The 14,561-nt window shown below is 26.9% G+C and overlaps 1 protein-coding gene across 1 annotated transcript in view; it reads left to right on the top strand.

Moving 5' to 3' along the window:
- LOC100207086 (S-adenosyl-L-methionine-dependent tRNA 4-demethylwyosine synthase TYW1) overlaps window positions 1–14,561 on the top strand; it is an 85,662-nt gene that overhangs the window by 36,282 nt on the left and 34,819 nt on the right. The window contains exons 6-9 of the mRNA XM_065808170.1: window positions 6,174–6,368; window positions 8,694–8,790; window positions 9,341–9,456; window positions 11,285–11,416. Of these exons, the coding sequence (XP_065664242.1) occupies window positions 6,174–6,368; window positions 8,694–8,790; window positions 9,341–9,456; window positions 11,285–11,416 (540 nt within the window). The remainder of the gene's footprint in view (window positions 1–6,173; window positions 6,369–8,693; window positions 8,791–9,340; window positions 9,457–11,284; window positions 11,417–14,561) is intronic.

The raw sequence follows: 14,561 nt of genomic DNA, 5'->3' as shown, positions 1-14,561 counted from the left end.
ATTTTAAACTTATGTTTTTCTGAAACCTATGTTTTTCTTAGTGTTCATGACTATGGAGTCATCCTTAATAATAAGATCTATACAAACATGTATAATAAATTCCATACTAATATCCAAATTAACTAATAGCTAAGCATATACAATTTTAGCATTTCCATTGCAGTAAATTATAATTTTGAACATTTTATAAAAACCATTGTAAATATTGAAAATGGTCATAGAAATTCGTCTGATCAAAAAAGTCAGGGACTTTCATATAAATAATTGGCTTCTAACCCTTATTTATATATATATATATATATATATATATATATATATATATATATATATATATATATATATATATATATATATATATATATATATATATATATATGTATATATATATGTATATATGTTTGTTAATTCACCTCCCCAAGGCCGAGAAGGCCACTACAGACAGGAAGCCTCACTACAGGAGGCTACTTAATTGTGGCTATTACCCTCTCTCAACTCTATGATTCCGAAACACGAACCATGACGAACAAGGTCGCTGGTACTACCAGGGACGTGGTGGGAATCGAACTCGGAACCTCTCGCTTATAAAGCGAGTGCTCTACCACAACAACACTACCGCATATATATATATATATATATATATATATATATATATATATATATATATATATATATATATATATATATATGTATGTATATATATGTATGTATGTATATATATATATGTATGTATATATGTGTGTATATATATATATATATGTGTGTATATATATATGTGTATATATATATATGTATGTATATATATATGTGTGTATATATATATATGTATATATATATGTGTATATATATGTATGTATATATTTATATATTGAGAAAGGGTTGTAACCACAAATAGTAGCCTTCTCGACTGTAGTTGCCTTCCTGGCTTTGGGGGGGGGGGTGAATAATTAAAAATATATATTTGACTATAAGTTTCATTCTTATTGTCATCATCATGTCAATCATAAGGTAAAAAAGATATAAAACCATATTTTTTCTGACGATTGCAATAAGCATATAAATAAGTAAAAAAAAAACATTTATCTAACTTGAGCTCCAATTATGCTCAAGTTAGTTTTTTTTTTTTTAATAATTTATTACTGCTCTTAAATAATTTATATGTTGTTATTATTTTATTTTTGCAACACTCTTTTAAAACTTCAGAACATGAATTTTAGTAAACAAGGCTACTGCACAAAGAAACATGTTGAGTGCAATACTTTCAGCGGTGTAGGGTGGATTTGAACCATTTGATTGTAAGCCAAATACTCTACCACTAGTCTACTGCTCCATATTATTTTATTTATTATTATTCATGTTTGAGTTTAATTATTCTTTAATATTTTTTTTATTTTAGGTTGTTTTTTTTTTATATACTATTTATTTTTTCACTTAAGCAACTTTTTAGCTATTTAGGTACTTAATATACAGTTTTTTTCCCCTGATTATACCTTTACTTTTTTTAAAGTAAATTAACGACTGCAGAGTACTAATTAGTATGTATTAATTAAAATAATTAGTATATATTAATTAAAATAGTTAGTATGTGTTAGTTAAAATATTTAGTATTAATAATTAAAATAATTTGTATGTATTAGTTAAAAAATTAGTATGAATTATGAGTTTAACTGCTTTTTTACCTTTTAAAATATATAATTATTTTTACAAGGCTAATATTTATACAAATTTGTAAACTGCAAAATTATAATAATTTATTAACTAATCTAAAATTTTATATATATGTATATATATATATATATATATATATGTATATATATATATATATATATATATATATAAATATATATATCTATATATATATATATATATATGTATATATATATATATATATATATGTATATATATATATATATATATATATATATATATATATATATATATATATATATATATATATATATATACATACATAGAAAATAACCATATATATATACATAGAAAATAAATATATATAATATAAAGAGAAAGAAAATATCAATTCGGCAAACTTTAATTCTTCATCAAATAATATTATGAATTATGACCAATTGTTAAATAGCGCACCTTCAAAAAACTGGACAAGCACAATCCCAAGAAAATACAACCTAAGGTCATCAACCTATCCACCAAACACCTGACCACTTTCCAAATATCACTTCTGATAAAAGGTCCTAAATTCTGCCCAACAACTAAAGGTAATTTTTTACACATTAATTCAGATATAAGACAATTCACTCGAAAGCTTAAACTAAAAGAAAAATTTTATGAAACCCATAATAATGACATTAGCATTTTAAAGAAGAAATCAAATTATAATGTTAAATCAACTCTTCCAAAACTTAATGAAATAATTTCGAAAATCGAACAAGTTGATCCCATTAAAAATCTATCAGTTGATAATATTTCATCACAAGAAAGAACAGCTCTTAAAGAGCTGAGAGAAATGAAAGACATTGTTATTAAAATAGCTGATAAAGGGAGCAGTTTAATTGTGATGGACTCTACATATTACAGCGATAAGCTTGTTTATCAAGATCATCTATCATCTTCAATCACGTATGAAAAAACAAACTTAAACTCTGATAAACTAGTTTTCAAAAATCTTTTAAAAATGATTGATAAACATAAATGCTTAACACAAAACGAGATAGACTACATTACAAAATTTGAATGGAAATCAAGCAATTTTTATGTAATTCCCAAAATTCACAAATGTAAAGAAATAATCAAAAAAGTTCAAGAGTCTAATTCTCTAGTTAATTAAATGCAACCACCAATCGATTTAAAGGGTCGACCTATTATTGCAGGAATTGATTCACCTACGTCACATTTAAGCCAATTTCTACACGTAATTCTATCTCCTATTGTACGGAAGCAAAAAACTTATATAAAAGATGATTGGGACTTCTTAAGAAAAATTCCTAAAAAGTAGAGCTAGATAGTATTATACTAACATGTGACATTGTTAACCTTTACACTACAATTCCCCACAACCTTGGTTTAGAAGCATTAAAATTTTGGGTTGAAAAACATAAAAATCTAATACCTGAACGAATTACTACCAATTTCATTATAAAATCAGCATCATTTATTTTAAAAAACAATAATTTTCTCTTTAATAATCAAATATTTCACCAAGTCACAGGTACAGCCATGGGTACAGACTTTGCACCAGACTATGCATGTCTTTCGATAGGTTTCTTAGAAGAAACAATACTTTTTCTAAAAATTCTACCAAGATTTTTTTCGAATGACGAGGTTCATACTATTGAACAGTTCTACTTTAGATATGTTGATGATGGTTTTAACATATGGCCTAAACACTTAGATATAAACAAATTTAAATTGTCACTCGCCGAATTAAACAATTCAATTACCTTCACAATTGACTATGGCATTGAATTAGTTGAAAAAGAAAATATTTATAATATAATTAATTTTTTAGACATTTCTGTTATTCTTCAAAATAACAAATATATCAAAACTGACATATTTTATAAAGAAACAAACACACACGATTATCTTAATTTTAACAGTCATCATCCTTACCACACCAAAAAGAACATCCCTTATAGTCTTGCAAAAAGAATAATTGTATTTACATCTGATTATATCACCGAAAATCTGCGTTTAGCAGAGCTTAAATTATGGCTGAAAGAATGTAATTATCCAGACATTATTATTGAAAAAGCATTTCATAATGCAAAACTACAAGGACCAGCTCAACAAAAGAAACCTAGTGAAGTCGTTCCTTTAGTCACCAAATTTTACAGCAACCTAAATTGCCAACCTATATTAACTAAAACCAAACTTCTACTCAGTTTATCCACCAGTGAAAGAATACAAAAAATATTTTCTAACATAAATCCTGTAATAGCTTACAAACAACCACCAAATTTACTGAGACAACTTACTTCCACTAAATTTAATTCCATAACATCTAATAACAAAAAGATAGGAATTTTTAAATGTAATGATAGTCGTTGCAAAATTTGTTTATTTTACCTACAAGAGGTAAATAATTTCGTAACATCCAACGGTACTATTTGGAACATTAAAAGTCACATTACTTGTAGCAGCAAGAATGTCATTTATTATCTAAAATGTTTGTCTCGTAATGGTCAATCAACGTATACTGGAAAAACAAACAATTTAAGAAATCGCACTAATGGTCATATTTCAAGTTGCAGAACTGGCCATTCAACAGACAGGTTTGGCAATCATGTATATGATTGCCAACGTAAAATAAAAAAATAATGGAACCATTTTTCCAGCTTTTTGTATTTCTGGAACTTAAAAGTGATAAAAATTTATTATCTTATGAAAGTCATTTGCATAAACAAAAGCATGATACTTTTAACTAACACTTCCTGTTTTAAAAAATATTAGACAATGGTAACTAATAGCAACAATACATTAATTGATTAAAAAATACTTTTGTAACAAAAAATAAATAAATTTGTACATAACAGCACTTAAACTAACACTACTGATGAAACATTGAAAGACCTCTAGTGTTAAATATATTTTGTACTAATTTCTTACAAACCTTTAAAGAAATATATAAAAAAAATTTTTTTGAAGTTGAGATTTTGTTTGACACATTTTTCTTTGTGTATATATATATATATATATATATATATATATATATATATATATATATATATATATATATATATATATACATAGAAAATATATATATATATATAGATCTATAGTTTGTTGTCTTTGGGAAGAGCGGAAGGAAGAAAGTGATTCTTATGCCAACACATACGTCACTTTTAATTACTTTTGACTTTCGTCCAACATTTGCGTGTTGGACGAAAGTAAAAACCATTAATTTAATTACAAATAAATCGTTTTTTAAAAAAACCACAAAAACGCAAATTTAATTGACCAGAATGTTTTAAAAACATTCTGAATGTTTTTAACAATATAAACAATGTTTTTATTTTTATTTTTTTTAATAAAATGTTATTATTTTTAATTTTTTTAATAAAATGTTTTTATTTTTATTTATTTTTTACTGTAAATCATGCGCAGAGTGTTGCTACATCGACTATCTTATAGCCTGACTTGCAAGGGAGTGCTGCTACATCGACTGACAAATAGCCTGACTCGCAAGGGAGTGCTGCTACATCGACTGACAAATAGCCTGACCCGCAAGGGAATGCTGCTACATCTACTATCTTTTAGCCTGACCCGCAAGGGAGTGTTGCTACATCGACTGAGGGTTTGTTTGGGGCAGGCAGTCTAATAATTAATAAAAAAAAATAATTCCGGTCTTGCATTTTAATTTTTACTTTTTGCCAACAAAATATGGAAAAAACTTTCGAACAACATCTACGGGTTGTATATATATATATATATATATATATATATATATATATATATATATATATTGTTGCATTTGGGAGTACGGAAGGAAAAAAATGATTCTTATGCCAACAAATACGTCACTTTTAATTACTTTTGACTTTCTTCCAACATTTGCGTGTTGTCAGAAAGTTAAAACCATTAATTTAATTACAAAATAATTTTTTTAAAAAAACTTCAAAAACGCAAATTTAATTGACCAGAATGTTTTTAAAAACATTCTGATTGTTTTTAATAATATAAACAATGTTTTTTTTTATTTATTTTTTTTTACTGGAAATCATGCACAGAGTATTGTTACATCGACTATCTTATAGCCTGACTCGCAACAAAGTACTGCTATATCGACTGACAAATAGCCTGACTCGCAATGAAGTGCTGCTACATCGACTGCCAAACAGCCTGACTCGCAACGGAGTGTTACTACATCGACTATCTTATAGCCTGACTTGCAAGGGAGTTCTGCTACATCGACTGAGGGTTTGGTTGGGGCAGGCAGTCTATCAAGTAATAAAAAAAAATTCTGGTCTTGCATTTTAATTTTTAATTTTTGTCAACACAATACGGAAAAACTTTCTGACAACCAGTTAGGGGTTATATATATTTATATATAATTAAAATAAATAGGAAAATTACAAAAATTTTAGATTTGACTGTGCAATTTGCAAATTTGTATAAAACAGTTTTTTGTTAAAAATTTTGTTAAAATCTTGTTAAAAAAAATTTTTCTCTGATTTTTAAATTGATATTTTTCTCCCTAGACAGATGGTAATTCTCTTTGTGTTTTTATCATATCAACATATATGGGTGGTTCTCCTCCAGACAGTGCAACCTGGTTTTGCACTTACCTAAAAGAAGCTAGTGATGATTTTCGTGTTCAAAAGAATTTACTTAAAGGATTGAAGTACACTGTGTTTGGTCTTGGCAACTCCATTTATGAAGACCATTATAATACTGTAAGTTGTTTGTTTATTTATAAATATTTTTTACATAATAAAAATCATTAGTTTCAAAATATATACTGTTATCAATATTTGCTCTGCATAGAATAATTTTTAAAATAATTTAATATGTGAAAGTTTTAAACAGTTGAATAAAAAGATAAATTATATCAAAACTCAGCTACTCCTAAATTAAACTCAGTTACTCAGAATTGTTTTTATCTAAATTCAGTTTTATCTTAGAACATATGTTCTTAAGACTTTTAAAAAATCTTCAACAAAAATAAGTTTTACTTTCTATCTCTCATACCATGGTTGTGACCATATTATCTCTAAAAGAAAAAGAAGTAATATTTGTAAAGAACTTTTTTTCTAGTTTGCTTCTTAAATCTATTGACGTTACTCTTTCTGTCATCCCAGAGAATCTGACCACTCCAACTATTACCCAATCAGTTTTTTTTCTATTATGAGCAAAGTGTATGATTTATTATGTTGGTATTTGGTAAAGTATATTTGGAAAATCAGCATGGGTTTAATGTATTATAATACATTACCTTACTTCAAACCTGATAATTATCAGGTTTGAAGTTTAAAAGCAAAGTGAAGATTTAACGTAACAGCAAGATAGTTTACAATTTTTATGTTACACTGTATAAATATGTCATTCCATTCCAAGAGAGTTAGTTGCTAAAAACTGTCTATCCATTGTCATGGTAACTCAAACTTTTTATAAAATGTTAAAATTTGAAAAAGAAGAAATATTCCTATCAGCTCACAAACCTCTGCACTGTTGAGCAATCCCATAGTAACATCAAGTAAAACACTTGATCACTTAATCTAAACTTAGACTAGAGTGAAAAATAGTTATTTGTAGTGAGATTTTGCTCTGTGAAATTATTAGAGTTTTTTTAGAAGTCTTTCACTGGTAGAAGGGTAAAAGTCTATGATATCAAAAATTAAAAACTCTAAAAAGTTGTTTTTTTATGGCCTTAAATCAATTAGTAACATATTAAGTGTTTTTCCACTGATTATATTGTAGGATATTTCTTTGGTCTGTTTTTCAGAGTACATAAACTTTATACTTTCACTAGTTGGTTATCTATAATACATAGTGAATTAGTCATTTTTTCTAATAAATATTGCACAGAATGCTATAGAGCATAAATTTATGCATGCCAGTGTTAAGGATTATATTTTTGCTGATATTTCAATATTTCATCAATTATTTAATGTTAGGTTAGGCATTACTTGTACACGTCTACAACAAAAGTTTTTCTAATTTGTACAAGTATTATACAAATATTATAAATTATGTATATTTATTATTAATTATTTTAACCATTTTGCCTAAAAATCTAGTGTAATTTATTTTAAGTTAAATTGATTTATTAAACTTATTTACAAATAATAAATTTATTAAACTAATTTTATTATTATAATAATAAAATTTTCTTTTAAGAATTTTCTTTTATAATACATATATTATAATATAGCATGCTAAAACCTGAACCTTTATTCGATGTTCACTTCACTGCGTTTATCCCTATTTAAGTCAGTCGATATATGTACACTTCACTGCGTTTATCCCTATTTAAGCCAGTCGATATGTGTACACTCCATTGCGTCTATCCCTATTTAAGTTCTTTTATGTATGCATTGATTCACTTATTCAATGAAACTTTAAAAAATTAAATTAAGATAAATATAAATAAACAACAATAATAGTTAATAAAAGATGAAACTTTAAAATTAAATTTTTTCTTATTTTTTTATTTCCCTCTCGAGGATTTGAACCTGCAATTATGTCAGCCACACATCATAATTTTAGCAATGCAACATCCACAGTATTCCATCATTGTGTTACTTCATGCAAAATTAAAGTGCTTAAACATTTTTTGAGTACAAATAATGTTTCTAAAATGTGCACATTTGTACATTCATTGTACAAATTTGTACAAATGAATTGTTTTTTAACACATGAAATATTCTTAATTACACAAAATGTATTATATTATTGTATTATTGAAATATTCTTAATTACACAAAATGTATTATTTTTATTTAATCCTTTTTTTTATTTTTAGGATTTTTCATGTTATTTTTAAGAAAATATTTTTAAAATATGGCTTGGATGCATACTATATACATTATATATAAACACTCTAAGTATTTTAAGTTTAATGTTGTGATATTTTTTTGATCTATACTTTTTTCTTACCAAGCTAACGCCTTGCTTCATAAGCAAGAAGTACAGACCAAAATATTCCTTAAGATTAAAAAATAATTTAAAAAAAAGAATTTAAAAAATAGACTCTTTATATAGACTCTTTTGGTTGCTAGGTTGCTATTAGTTTGGACAAGTGGCTTCATAAACTATATGCTAACAAAGTATTCCCACTTGGACTTGGTGATGAGAATGTATCAAGAAAAGAAAAAGGTTGTCTTAAAAATTATTTTTTTTTTATAAATTGATATTTTTGTTATTATTTTTATATGTATGTTAATATAACACAGGTCTCAGTAAATGTTTTTTTTTAAATAAATGTTCATCCTAATATTTGTTAGTGAACATCATTATGTTAATTTTTTTACAGTCATTAACATTTGTAATTTACTGCAAACATTTTTTAGGCTGGTATGCACAGTTTTAAAACTTAATTTTTATTTTCTATCTAAATTAAAATAAAAGTGTTAAAGCAAACATTTTATTTAAGTTCTCAGTTAAAATAAAAACAGCTAAGCAAGCGTTTGGTTTAAAATTAAAATAAAAACAGGAAAATTATATAAATATATATCAACACACCCACACACATATTTGCCATGTATTTTGTTGTCATATATACAACAAATTCAGTTAAAGTTATTCATAGAGTTTCAATCGCTATTTGAATAAGGTCACAACCAATATATATGCATATTTGTTTAATTTATTTCCATTGTTTGCAAAAAAAAGTTAAGGATTCAATTTTTATGATTTTTTTAAATAGGAACAATCAGTGATGATTTTACAACCTGGATGAAAACTCTTGTCCTTGAATATCAAAATAGTCAGTGTTTTACTGTAGAAAATGAAAGCATAAGTGAAAAAAAAGTAGAAGAAGAGGTAAAAGTTTTTTTTTTTCTTTACAATAATTTAATTCAATCATTATATAATATAATAAATTCAATAAAGAAATAAATGTGAAGTGAAAATAATAAACAATGAAAACATAAACATCCTGTGTATTTAATTAAAACTGCTCACAAAAAAATTGATTTTGTTGTTGTGTTTTGTTTGTCGGTTAAATTAAATAAAAATGTATGATTTTGGGAAATATTTTGGCGCATGTTCTCTTGAGTAGTTACTATACAATTATCTTGTGTTGTTAACAAAAATTTTAATTACTTTTATCTGCTCTAGAATATTGATACTTAACAGAAGGTCTGCAATGTGTCGGCATTTATAAAAGCATTATTTAGATAAACATTTGTTGAGTTTAAAAAAAAAATTAACATTTGAACATGAACTTTTTTTGAACTTATTGCTTAAGCTCCTAGCATTTTGTCTAGCTTGGCCATTCAAAATGTTTTAAAAACTTTTCACTAACATTATAAAAAGTCTGTCTTTTGCTTAGAAAAGTGTTCTACTATGTGAGAAAACATTTTTGTACTCAAGTTCCCTGCCTCTATATGATACGTTATATTTTATGTTGTAACTTCATTATTTGTTATAAAATGTTATAACTTCTAGTGCGGTTTAAAATATAGCATCAATCACTAACCATTTAATGTTTAACATTTTGTTTAAACTCTTTTTAATCTCTTTGGTAATCTTTCAAAAATTATTGGCACTTGCTAGGTTCTAAACAATTCATAAATGTTATAGTGGGTTTTGATCTTGGTTGCAAGCCACTCATTATGACCTGACACCGATAATTTTTTAATTAGTTTTTAATTATTTTTATTTTTTTTATTATAATTATTTATTTTATTTATTATAATTATTTTTTAATTATTTTTAAATTAGCTATTTATGTGCTCCAAGAAGTCTAGCGGTTTTGTCAGAGTACTGCAGAATAGCATTTAACCAGGAATTTCTTATCAATAATGCAAGGAATCTTATCAGTAATGCAGATATGGCCAGAGCCAGCTTCAAACCATATACCTCTAGTTCTGAAGTCAGAACTCTAACCATACACCATGACTGCAGTTCACTATGGCTGCAGTTGGCTAATTATTCAATAAAATTAAGCATGAAGCAGTTTAATTTAAGTTCTTTTTTATTTGGTTAAACTGTCCCTGATTGTAAGTTTTCTTGCTTCAAGGTATTGCTTTCTATTTTTAGCAGCAAAATTAAGTAAAACATATTGTTCTTGATTCTTTGTTAAAATGGTTTTTCTCAATTAACCTAACTCCTCTTAATGTTTTTTCTATTCAAAGTTCTATATAAAGTTCTTTTTTCAAATACCAAAGTTGACATTTTATATCTTTTTTGCTTCTGTTTTAAGTTTTTTACTTTTCATATTCATTAATGATTTAAAGGAATAAAAAATCATGGTTTGATACTAAAATGATAATGCAGTGACTACTGCTTTACACAAACATGGACCATAATCATGTGCATGCATGTATGACACAATTGATAAAAATAAACATAAAATGTTCTTTCTACATTACTTAATATCATTTTTAACTAAATTGTTGTACCAATTATTTGTTTTTATGTTAAAGAACTTCCAATTTTTTTCCTTTCTCATCTTAATCTGAAAAATTAAAATAATTTTATTTGACGAATAAGTTTTTAAGTTAGCTATATGGTAAAGGAAATATAATTTTAGTAATATAGTAACAAAGTTTTGTATCATAACAGTAATTGTAATTGTAACAGTAACTGTAATAATATATAATATAATAATAATAGTAATTGTAAATAATGAAATTTTTTTTTATAGAAAAAGTATGAAAGTGAAAGTGAAGATGAGTCAACTGCTGGAAGTGGTGGTGGTGGGTGTAAATCAACCAGTGGAACAAATGGAATAATTGATGTTGAAGATATAGGAAAAGTTATCAACAACCAAAATCAAGTAATTTTTTCAAATTTATTTAAAAATATTATAGTTATAAATTATTTAATAAGTTGGCTGATCAGACTGAACAATTGTTATAACACTTCTTGTTATAAACAGTTGTTAATAACAATTGTTATAACATTTATTAGTAAAATGAACTTAGTTTTCACAAGATATCATTAATTATGATTTGTTTAAGATCATGGATTTCTTCCCTTCGGATTTCTTCTGATCTTTTCTCTGATCTTTAATAAAATTGTAATAATTATTTTTTAAATATTTTTTGTTTCTTTTCACTTTATTTATGTTATTGCAATTGGATAACATATAAAAAAGTTATTAAATATTAAATTTTTCTATATTAAATTTATTTTCAATATGCATTAAGAAACACTTATTATTATAGTAATACTTGTTATTATTATTATTGTTATTATATTGTCATTGTTATAATAAGTAATACTTACTATTATAATAATAATGTTAATAAGTAATACTTAAGGTTATCCTGCTAGTGGTAAAATGACACCCAGCACAGCCTGCTTCATGTCCTGCTGTCTTGCAGGATATGCTTTTTTAGGCAAAGGCTAGGACAAGTCAACTCTAACTTATAACGCCCCTCGCCTTGGGGCTCTTGGTTGAGTAACGAGTGATGCTTGAATTATCCAACAAAATAAAAACCGCAATAACATAATTGTTAAGTAAAAAAAAACTGTTCTTTATCTTTTAATAAAAATAAGTTATTTTTTAAATAAAAAAACACCACGATCTGCAATGGATGCAAACGACTGTAAAAAATTTAAATTGATTTCTTGTAGTTTTAATTTAATTCGATCAATCGAAACTTGCTCTGTTGAAGCTTGTCAATCTCCCTCGTAAACCTTCTGTGCCAAATGTCCCCCAAAAGTTTTTAATTGGTCGTGCTTGAGACACATTTGGGGATTGGATTCTTTATCAATGTAAAAGACATATAGGTCTATCCAATTTAGAGAGTCTTTAGAAAAATAAGAAATCTGGTCAAAATAAATAGTTAAAGTCTCCATGATACTTGTGAATGAATGGAAGAAGTTGTTTTTCTAAACATTCATAGATCAATGAATAATTGCTACAGCCTTGGAGGTGCGAAACAATGGCTTGGACATATCATGGTCAGATATGGCTATCCACAGTAATAATTGTTTTGGAAATTTCTCTTTTCCTATAAAATGAACACTTTCTAGGCATATTTTTTTGTTGATTGTTTAGTATCTTGAATTTCCAGGCATGTTGTCCTCTGCAAAACAAAAGTATTTTTCGCCATCAATGGCCAGAAGTGATCTTGTAGTATATAGTTGGTTAACTAGTTTCCTGCGTCTTTTCTTTGCCTTTTAATTGTTGTTCTATTTTGGAGTTTTTTTACGTTTTCTATATTTAATATTCTTTTTTTGTTATATATAATTGACGACCATTTGATTTTTTTACACCAAATTTAAAACCCTTTTTTTTTTCTCTGACTGACCCCTTTTTGATTGTTGACAAGTCTTGTTAATTCAACTTTCTTTTCTCTACTCCAGGATGTTGAATGACCAGGGTGCTTTCTATCAGAAAAGGGTTGAACAGTTTCAAGTCTTTTTAGGTTATCATATATTGTACTTTGAGCAAATCCTTTCTTTTCAAAATGATTTGCAATTTATTTATTTTTTTATATTAGGTTTATTTACAAAAAACATTTTGAGTCCCTTTCCAAAAGATTTTTGTTCAGGTGCATTTAATCTCATTTTTAATTATTGTGTTTCAAATAATAAAGTTTATATTTTATAAAATGTTTATATCTACCCATAAAACCACAAAAACACATAATTATGCTCAAATAATTAAATTCATTTGTCTGATAACTTCCACATCACCCCTTAAAGGCTAGAGATAGTGTCTCGATAAATATACTCATCTTAAACAGATATTAAATGCATCCAGCTACTGTCTTGTAGAAGGTCTCCTAGGCAAAAACTTAAGGGGTAAACAGATTCTATCTGTTGACCAGCCTCGCACCCCTTCTTCATCTATTAGGCTGGTGCAGATGTATTTATAATTCATTGTTTCCAGTTTAGGATGCTGGATCTTCTTGACTCAATGCATAGGTTTTGTTTGTGTCTCTGTTTTTATGACTAGGCAACTCATTCTATTATCTCCTAATGAGGGTACAGCTCTAAAACTCAGTTTTATGGTTCTGAGGCCGGCTATTAGTTAGGTTTCCAGAACTCTGTGGTAGCTCTCAGAGAGGCTGATTCCATCAACAGCTGTACAATATCTGAGTACTAACAGTGCCATGTCGCGCATGGATGGTGTTCGTACTTTTGTTGTGCATTGTCGAGGCCACATTTGGAGCCTTTTGTTACAGCTTATAGTTTATTAGTAGTAATGAGGCAATTGCTTGGACTATTAAATAGTGTACTGAGTACTGTGTATGCTTTGCATCAAGCTTTTTAACAAAATTAAGAATGACTAATGTACTAAAAACTATAAAACAAAAAACTATCAGAATCACCAAGTTTTCTAAATCTATCATATTTACTATATTTTGTCTATCATAGTTACTAATAATTGTGGTCTTCGAAATAACTTTTCTTCTGTTGATTTTTATTTCTTACAAAGTTCACTAGACCTACTTGCTTCTTATGAGACCAATTCGAGTTCAGCTGTCTCATCTTGTGATCTTAGTGCTGATGGTTATCTTCTTTTAATTTGTAAAGACTCCAATAGTCACATGCTTGGCCTGGGCATTTATATTTGTAAGAATTCACCCATTTGTCAGGAAACTAGGTTTGAATCCACAGACCATTTTTTTATGTGCTTTCGTTTAGTACCACTTCACTCTATTGCCTTTCTCTTTGTTCTATATCGCTCATTTTCATCTCTAGACTGCACTCTTTTCAATGTTATTTCTGATCAAATTAATCAAGCACTTTCTCTTCATCTTTCAGCCAGTATCGTTGTTGTTGGTAACTTTAATGCTCATTGCGCTTAATGGCTTGATTCTAGTGTCAGTGACTCTGCGGGGGTTAAGGCCTACAACTTTTGCCTTTCTCAATCCCTAACTCAAGTAGTCAACTTTCCGACTCATTTTCCAGACAATCCAAATCATTTACCTTCTCTTCTAAACTTATGTCTTGTTTCTGATCCT

The sequence above is a fragment of the Hydra vulgaris genome, chromosome 10 (genome assembly GCF_038396675.1).
Source record: "Hydra vulgaris chromosome 10, alternate assembly HydraT2T_AEP".
In the NCBI taxonomy this organism is placed as follows: domain Eukaryota; kingdom Metazoa; phylum Cnidaria; class Hydrozoa; order Anthoathecata; family Hydridae; genus Hydra; species Hydra vulgaris.
This window is presented reverse-complemented; position numbering and strand designations above follow the sequence as displayed.